The sequence below is a fragment of the Octopus bimaculoides genome, chromosome 5, assembly GCF_001194135.2.
Source record: "Octopus bimaculoides isolate UCB-OBI-ISO-001 chromosome 5, ASM119413v2, whole genome shotgun sequence".
Lineage (NCBI taxonomy): Eukaryota > Metazoa > Mollusca > Cephalopoda > Octopoda > Octopodidae > Octopus > Octopus bimaculoides.
In genome coordinates this window covers 34,533,549-34,543,191 of record NC_068985.1, presented here as the reverse complement: position 1 = coordinate 34,543,191, position 9,643 = coordinate 34,533,549, and the positions used below count along the sequence as shown (strand labels likewise).

At 37.5% G+C, this 9,643-nt stretch overlaps 1 protein-coding gene across 1 annotated transcript in view; it reads right to left on the bottom strand.

Annotated features, from left to right (window-relative positions):
- LOC106874549 (uncharacterized) overlaps window positions 1-9,643 on the bottom strand; it is a 31,241-nt gene that overhangs the window by 4,913 nt on the left and 16,685 nt on the right. The window contains exons 7-8 of the mRNA XM_014922320.2: window positions 6,346-6,405; window positions 536-595 (exon numbers count right to left, since the gene is read on the bottom strand). Coding sequence (XP_014777806.2) covers window positions 536-595; window positions 6,346-6,405 — 120 coding nt within the window. The remainder of the gene's footprint in view (window positions 1-535; window positions 596-6,345; window positions 6,406-9,643) is intronic.

Sequence of the window (9,643 nt, the reverse complement as noted above, 5' to 3'; positions counted from 1 at the left end):
ACTTAATGGTTTGACAAAACACAACAGCAAAATGAGTACAAAGCTTAAAAATGATAAGTACTTTGGTGGACTAGTAGGACTGAACCCATCAAGGTGGTATCTTAGCACGGCATCAGTCCAATCACTGAAACAAGTACAAAGATAAACGACATACTTTACACTGCCTATACTACCCAAAGAAAGAATGAACCAAGATTTTGCTATCTCTTGCTCTAATGAATGTAATCTTGTTAATGGATTTTTTACCACCAGGTTTTTGTGAAATATTGGCATAAGTACCATCCATGTCTTCAAGAAATTAAAATATAGAAAAAAAACATGGCAATGAATGACATTTAAATTGTATTAGCATTGTGCTGATACTAGCATAATAAACACTAATGCGATACACTTGAACATTCTCACATGCACATACATGCATGTACGCACATAGTATTAAACCAAGAGCGATACATTTCATGGTTGTTTGCTTTCTATTTTGACAAAGATTTTTTCTAAGATCATGCAGTGTACTAACAAAATTAAGTGTACTTACCTGGTGGTATCAATTCTAAATATTCGGGCCCACTAGCTTCAGCATATTGCTCTTCAATAGCTTCAAGAAATTAAATAAATATGGGTGTATTTATTGTTCAGAGAAGATGTTCCAATTATTTTGATATGTCACAGAAAGTAACTAACAAAATAATAAAATATATTGTATATTTTACATGTAAACATGCGTTCAGAAACTCTGATAGTTGCATTAGTATCCTCATATATGTATATATATATATATATATATATATATATATATATATATATATATATATATATATGGAAATCATGAGATGAGTGATCAATGAGCTGGTAGCCATAAAAGTGACAATACCATTACACAGCAACGTATGTTATTAACTGTACAGCATGTGCCTCAGAGGTGAAATGCATTTTCTGTAAGAGTGAAGCACAACATATGGGGATGAGAATGAGATACAAACTCATCTGGGGATATCCCAATGTATTAGCATTGTCAATAATAGGCTGCTCCATTTCTATAACTCTGGCGTTGGTGTCATGCCTAGCCTGGGGACTTGATATAGTTGCACATCATTGTTAGACATCCTTGCAGATTAAGCATGGACCATTGTGCCAAGTGTAGTCTGAATTCTGGTTCTGTTTTCCGTGTGGTTAGTGGGGCCAGTTGCTCAACTGCCACTAACTGTAGATGCATCCTTGCTTGCAGTAGCTGTGGTGTTATCCCAGGAAGAAAACACAGTAGCATTCATAAGCTACATCTTTAGTGAGGCACAATGAAATTGGTTGAACATAGAGAGCGAGGTTTATGCTGTGTTATGGTGTGTAGATAGACTGCAGCATTTCCTTCTAGGAAAACAGTTTTATTTAGAAACAAATCACCAGCCTTTAAAAATCCTGTTTGTTAAGGATTTAGATGTATTCCAGCATGCTTCACAAAAAATAGCCAGGTAGAGTTTGATTCTATCAGTACAAATTGATCGTTAAGCATGTTCCAGGTAAGAGTATTCTGCATGTCGATGCCCTATCTCAATTGAGATATGCTGAAATTAATGAAGATGATATCATTTTCTTTGCTTCACATTTAGGCAAATGCAACAGTGCATGGTAGGACATTGATCCCATAATGATGGAAGATATCTAAAAACAACTAGATGCAAATGCATTATATAGCAAAATACAAGAAAGAATTTTACAGCAAAATTGGAGATCGATTTTTAATCTGGAGGATTTTCTAACATTCAAAAACGGCTTATCCTCATCATCATTTAACGTCCACTTTCCATGCTGGCATGGGTTGGACGGTTCAACTGAGGACTGGTAAGCCAGAATGCTGCACCAGGTTCCACTCTCAATATATCATAAAAATCATCTGTTTATTCCAGCACCTTATAGAGTCACAGTATTAGCTAAAATACATGACACACACATGGGTATTCAACAAACAATAAAGAAGGCAAGACTCTGTATTTGGTGGCCTGAGTTGGCTTACTCAAAGGAGAAGTTTGTCAAACCTTGTGATAGTTGCCAGAGAATTAGCCCTAATTTAGTAAAGGCAAATTATTCATGGCCTATTTCTGGGCCCTGGGAATGTGTACATATGGATTGGGCATAGATTCCAAGCATCAATAACATACTTGTAATTGTAGATGTCTATTCAACATGGATCTAGGCATTTTTGTGTCCTAATCACTCGACTGAGGTAGTGAAAAGCAAGCTGCTTGAGGTCTTCATTCATCTTGGTGTGCCCACGGCTTTAATATTGGACAACAGACCTGAATTTGTTGCATTAAAGAATATGTTGTCCTCAATGGGTTGCAAAAAATTGAGACACCTGCCTACAGTCCAGCTGTACAAACTGTGAAAGCTGTACTGAAGCATTTTGATCTGAAGGCAGATAATTTCAGCAACTAGTTGAACAAAATTCTGTTTAATCATCAGAGTACCTCAGGTGATTGCAAATTATCACTGGCTGAAAAGTCAATTATAGACCATTGAGGGTTGCTGTAAACCTATTCTTTAAAAGAGTTGAGGATGTAATACACAAAACCATGTTCAACAAGGCGACATCCAAGGCACAATATGTGATATATGCTGGAAAGAATACTGCATGGATTAAGAAGGAGTGTCACCTACTGCAGTTAGTGGCAGTTGAGAAACTGACCCCACTAAACACACAGGAACCAGAACCAGAATTGCACACAACACCTGGAACAATGGTTCATGTTGAGTGTACAAGTATGCCTAACAGTGACAGTGTGACTATATCAAATCCCCAGGCTAGGTGTGACACTAACTGGAGTTATAGAAGCCAAGCAGCCTAGAGTAATAAAAGAAGTGGAGCAGCCTATTATTGACAATGCTAGCTGTCAAAGATTGAACATGAAAATTTCATCAAGTCCTCAACTGAGGCGAAATGCAATAATTGCAGCATGATGTGGAAGGTCAAAACGTTTCAAGGAGAAATAATGTGATAGTTGCATTGTGTTTCTGATATTGGTATCCTGATATATATAGCTCTCGAAGGAAGCCTTGTGCAACCACATGGAAATCATGAGATGAGAGATGAATGAGCTGGCAGCCATAAAAGGTGCAATACTGCTATGCACCGGGGGATGCTAGGAACTGTACAGTTATGAACATTCAACACATTTTCTATAAGAGTGAAACACAAAAGAAACAAAGAATATTTAAATCCAGCCAAAGTTCATATACAGTATATGTTCCCTGTCCTCTCAGATGTATTGTGAAAAAGAAAAGTATTACCTAATAAATTCATTTTCTAATAAAAGGAAGCAAAAAGTAATTTTAGTTAATATGGCATTTCAGAATAAGCACTTACAATATATATATTGGGTCATCCAATAAATAATGCAGTTTTTTCAATTGCATGAACTAAAAGTTGGAAGGGGACAGGATGAACTACCAGTATCAACTTGCTATAAAAGCAGATAGTAAATTTACTTTGTATTTATTCTTAGTGCAAATTTTGAAGAGTGCAGTTCGATTTCGACAGTTATTTTTTCAAAGCTATAATGGAAGTAACAAAGGAACATATTCGGCATATTTTGCTATACGAGTCCAATAAAGGCTACAATGCAATGGAAAATGTGAGGAATATTAATGCAGTATGTGGAGATTGGACAATAAGCATAAGCCAGTGTCAACAGTGGTTCCAGAAACTACAGCCTAGAAGATGAGCCTCATCCTGCAAACCCTGGTGGAACAAAATCCCATAATAACTTTTGGGAAACCAGCAGAGCTTGGATTTGGTCATTCAACCATTCATCAACACCTGTGTGCCATCAGGAAAGTCAGCAAATTAGGTCAATGGGTTCCTCACAAACTTTCAGAGTCTAATCGCGTACAGAGAGTGAATGTGCACTCTTCTTTTCTGTCACATCTCATGAATGAACCTTTTTTTTGACTGAACAGTGACTGGTGATGAGAAATGGGTTCTCTGTAAAAATGTCAAGTGCTGAAGACAGTGGGTAGGGGAAGGAGAAGCACCAGCACTCCAGGCTAAAGAAAGTGTTCACCCACATATGGTGTCGTTATCTGTTTGGTGGGATATGAAAGGTTTAATCCACTTCGAACTTCTTAAACTCAAACCAAATGAAAACAAAGGAGATCTACTTGAGTGATTTAAGTCAGTACAAGAAGGAAAACGACCTTCTTTGATTTCAAGATGAAAGGTGTTCTTCCATCAGGATTAATGCTCAGCAACATACAGCAAGGATGACATTCCAAAGGCTAGAACAGTTTGAATGGTAAATGATGCCCTACCCATCATATTTGTCAGACATTGCCTCATCTGATTATCATTTATTCCACAGTCTTCAAAATCATTTGGACAGAAAAAATATGAATACTGTAGACAAGGTCAGAAAAGAAGTGGAGCGGTATTTTTCATCACAGACGAGTGCATTTTGGAAGAGTGACCTTGCAAGTCTACCAGATAGATGGAAGAGCATTGTAGAAAATGAAGGAGAGTATATTTTAGATTAAAAAAGAACTTTGTTTACCTTAATTTAGAAAAATAAAAGAAGTATAAAAACTGCACTATTTATGAGATGACCCAATACATATATGTATACATATACAAGAGTGTGCATGTCTTTGTGTTCATCCACCACTACCACCGCCACCACATGACAGTCAATGTTGGTCTGTTTACATCTACAGAACTAAACAGTTTGGCAAAAGACACAGCAGAATGAGTACAAAGCTTGAGAATAAGTACTTGGGCAGATTTGTTGGATTAAACCCATCAAGGTGGTGCTGCATGGCTGCAGTCCAATGACTGAAACAAGTGAAATATAAAAGACATACATTAAGCTGCCTATACTACTCAAAGAAAGAATGAACCAAGATTTGCTAACTCTTGCTCTGATGAATGTGATTTTATTAATGGATTGCTTACTGCCAGGTTTCTGGGAAACATTAATATAAGCACCTTCCATATTTTTAAGAAATTAAAAAATAGAATTAAAAACATGGCTATGAATAGTGGTGGCTCATAGATAAAATTAGTGGAGGTGCTGCTTCAGAAAATTTTTAGCCGTTGTTTTAATATTGGGAAAAGGAAACGAACATATAAAAATAAAATATATACATAAACTTGATTGGTTCGAGTTTTAGCCACTGACGGGTAGTGTGTTTAATTTGTTCCCTGAACACTGCTGCAAATTCCCCCTTGTTTTTCAAAAATCCCCCAAACATCACAAAACAAGGGGGTGAAATCTGCCCTATTTTTCAAATCCTGGCAGCAACACTGTAGTTGGAAGCAGGATAATAATCTAATTCTACACTTGATCACATTCAAGAATATAAACACGTTTTGAAGCATAACACACATAGAGTCAAAAAGAAAAATCATCTTTCACTAGCACACCAGGATCAGCACAGCTGAACCACAGTGCTCTCTCTCCCTAGCGTGCAGCTTCCTATCTCAGACATGTGAACATGCACACAACAGCCAAACACTGCATTGCTGGAACTGAAGCACACTGATCTATACAAGGACTTCTGTATTTGTTTCATAAACTAGGGGATGGCTACTGACATTAAGCTTAAGGATTATATGATGTACAAAGTATAAAGAAAGAATTTAAAAAAAAGGACCCATTATATTGAATGTTATCAATAATAGTGAGTTGAAATAGGGGGTGCTGAAGTTCCACAGCACCTATACACGAGCCGCCACTAGCTATGAATGACATTCAGATAGTGTTAGTATTGTGCTGATACTAGCATAATAAACACCAATAAGATACACTCAAGCACTGTTGCACACACATACATTCATGTACACATATTTTTTGTTGGCACTCTGTCGCTTACGACGTCGAGGGTTCCAGTTGATCCGATCAACGGAACAGCCTGCTCTTGAAATTAATGTGCAAGTGACTGAGCACTCCACAGACACGTGTACCCTTAACATAGTTCTCAGGGATATTCAGCGTGACACAGTGTGACAAGGCTGGTCCTTTGAATTACAGGCACAACAGAAACAGGAAGTAAGAGTGAGAGAAAGTTGTGGTGAAAGTGTACAGCAGGGTTTGCCACCATCCCCTTCTGGAGCCTCGTGGAGCTTTTAGGTTTTTTCGCTCAATAAACACTCACAACACCCGGTCTGGGAATCGAAACCATGATCCTATGACCACGAGTCCGCTGCCCTAACCACTGGGCCATTGCGCCTCCACTTGTACACACATATTAATAGACCAAAGTTAGAGAGTGATACATTTTATGGTTGTTTGCTTTCCATTTTTGTTTAAGATAATTTCTAAGATCATGCAGTGTACTAACAAAATTAAGTGTACTTACCTGGTGGTAACAATTTTACATACTTGGACCTACTAGCTTCAGCACATTGCTCTTCCATAGCTTCAAGAAATTAAATAAATATGGGTAAATTTATTGTTTGGAGAGGATGTTCCAAATAATTTGATGTGGCACAGAAAGTAACTAACAAAATAATAAAATATATTGTATATTTTATATGTAAACATGTATTTAAAAGCAAAGAATATTTAAATCCAGGCAAATTCCATGAATAGTGTATGCTCTTCATCCTCTCATGATGTATTGGGAAAAAAGAAAAGAATTGCCTAATAAATTCATTTTCTATCAAGAGGAAACAAGAGTAATTTTGATTAATATGACATTTCAGAATTAGTGCTTGACGAGAAGGTTCCTTGGCAACCAAAATTCTATTCTATAAGCAAAATGCTAATGATTGTATAAAAGTAATATTTATTGACAGGCTGATTGAACAAAATTTTCTTTAATGGGATTTGATCTCAGAATGTACTCACACTAAATGTATTTCTGACAGTGTTAAGCATAGATGTGTACTATTTCTGTCACTTCAATATTTTATTCGTACTTAAAAGTGATAATTTTACCATAAAGAGAAGCTGTTCATAAATATGTTTACAGAAGTAAGATTCTTTCTAAGGTTACTTTCTTGCTAGGGTTAACTATAAGCTGTAATGATTTTACATATTCAACAACAACAGCTGATCATATTCACCATTGCTAATCTCTTCAATACTTTGTTCTCATGTCTAGGCAAATATCTGCTGAATTCAATATTAGTCATGTAATTATTTGGCTCATTTGTACAAATAAAGCTTTAAAAATATATGCTTATCAACTGCATTGATATAGGTAAGGATTAATAAAATGGCGAAATATCAAAATTAAATATGAATTTTTCTCAAAAGTATATTGTATATGCTATGAAATTTTCAACACAATCAGAGCTTTGCAGGTGCAATTCACCATAGCCCTGGGCTAACAAATGCCTTGGGTATGGATTTGGTTGATGGAAACTGAAATGATATATATATATATGTGTGTGTGTGTATGTATACATATTGTCTGACTTTTATAGTGTTAATTACTCATTATGGCTGGTCTTACCAATTGGTTTTGTGTGAAATTATATAATGGAGTGTTAGACAACAAACCAGCTTTATAATATACTATGATATACGCTCGTCAGAGATAGCTGGCATGGAATGGGAAATGGCAACCGCTCTCCACTGTTGAAGGTGGAAATGAGCATAACCGGTTGGCATCTGCTGTGTAAAGTTGGTAGAATGAAAAAAAGTTCCAAGTGAGTCAGTTATGAGTCATGTCCCTTGTTTGCTGCTGAGTTGGAGAAAGGAAATTGTGAAGTGGGGAAAGGTTGTATTAAAATTGTGTAGTTTCTCTGTGGGGTGGGGGTGGGGTGCATGTAAAGGATAAAGTTGTGTAGTTTTTTTTATATATATTTCCATGTGGTGTGTAATGTGTGATGTATAATGTGATGCATAAAGTGTAGTGTGTATTGTGTGTAATGTATAGTGCGTAAGTGTGCAAGTTGGTTTGTTTATGTGAGGGTGGTGTGTGCTGAGGGTTGTGGGAGTGTTTATTTGTGAGGTGTCTGTCTTATGAGTGAGTGTGTGTGTGTGTGTATTTGTGCACATGGGTATTTTGGTGTATGTCTTGGTCAATCGCTTTACGCCAGCCTCAAGGGCATTGATGGAAGGTCTATTGCAGAAGGACGAGGCAGGGGACCCATGGTGACAGTCATGGTGAATCATGCAGGTATGACAGAATGTATTTTCTTTCATGTGGACAAGGATTAAATGCCTCACTCTTGCTACTGAGGTAAATATCCGGGTGTTGGGTGCCTTTTAAGATTGCCCTCTTCTCGACCAGGCATAGTCTGCACTTCCTGCTACTTTTGAAGCAGAGCTTGCATCTTTCTATGATTTTCTACTTGATACTGTATTCTGTGGTGCTTCCTTTTAAAGCCCAGACGTGCTGGACTAGGGTTGTGGCATTCCATCTCTCAGGGATGTTAAAAATGAACTTGTGGCTGTTAAAGCAGGTTCTGAAGAGGCCTTCTGTTGCCCCTTTTTGTATTGCATTGCCCATTTAGTGTTGTGTTACCCTTTCTTGAACATTCTGCCACAGTCTCAGGTCTGGGTCTACCTACTAAAATCATTTTTAAACTAGGTGCACAGCTAAAGGATGATCTCAGAGTATGCTTATTAAATATTTTATAGAATCTATTGGTCAAAGGAAAGTGTCTGTCAATTAAGCTAAGAAAGATCTTATCTACTCTGGTCCTAACATTTAAAGAGAAAGGTTGTGTGAATCACAGTACTTTCCAGTGGTGTTTTCTATTGGTGGTGCTAGAGTCTGGCATGTAACTAATCCTATCCTTGAAACCACTGGCAGCCAGAGCCCAGTTGTAATATGAGGTGGCAGCATCGAAGATCTCTTTGATTGAAGACAAGTTGGAGATTCTCCTACTGATGCCCTTAACTAGGTTCCTGAACACTATGGCTGGATGGAAAGAACCTGTGTTAATATAAGACAACTTCTCATTTGGTTTTCTAAAGGACCTATAGGCACCTGAATCCAGGTTCAGTGTCCCATCAAGGAAATCCGCTTTCAGGTTGGTCTCTATAATGACCTTCAATCCGAGGGAGTTCATGGTGGACATGAGGTCCTTTTGGAGCCTATCTAGCATATGGTTGTTAGCACCTCTTGAAATTGCCAGCACGTCATCCCTTTATAGGCCAAAAATAATAGAAGAGAATTTCTTTTTCAATATGTCCAGGATAAATAAACCAGCGAGGTTGGTGCATTTGGTCCAAGTGGACCCCTTACTAAAGAGAAGGGTTCTCCTGATATGCATGATAATGTGTATGTCTTTGTCGTTGACCTCGGTAAAGGTTATGTTGAAGTCAAGTGCCCCTGATAGGAGCTCCCTTGATATAGGTGGGTAGAAGTCCACTATATCAAATTGGATAAACCTACCTCTACTCCTACTGCTGTTGGCCTTAAATCAAGTAATGGCCTCTTTGGTGTTGCACCGTAAGGTGAGGTCAGAGACATTTCTGATGCTGTTACAGATCTTCCTGATGAGCTGCTTGCTCACCTGGCCAATCTCAGAGTTTGCCAGGTTCATCAGCCTGCAGTTAGAGTTAGAGGAAAAAGTTAGGCTTATGATCTTTGATCATTATGAAGGTCTCTCTCTTTGTTAGAGTCTCTATTCTATTTTCTTTACCTATTTTAATAGCTATATCTCTGGCCTACTGGTTAATATCATCATATGTGTGTG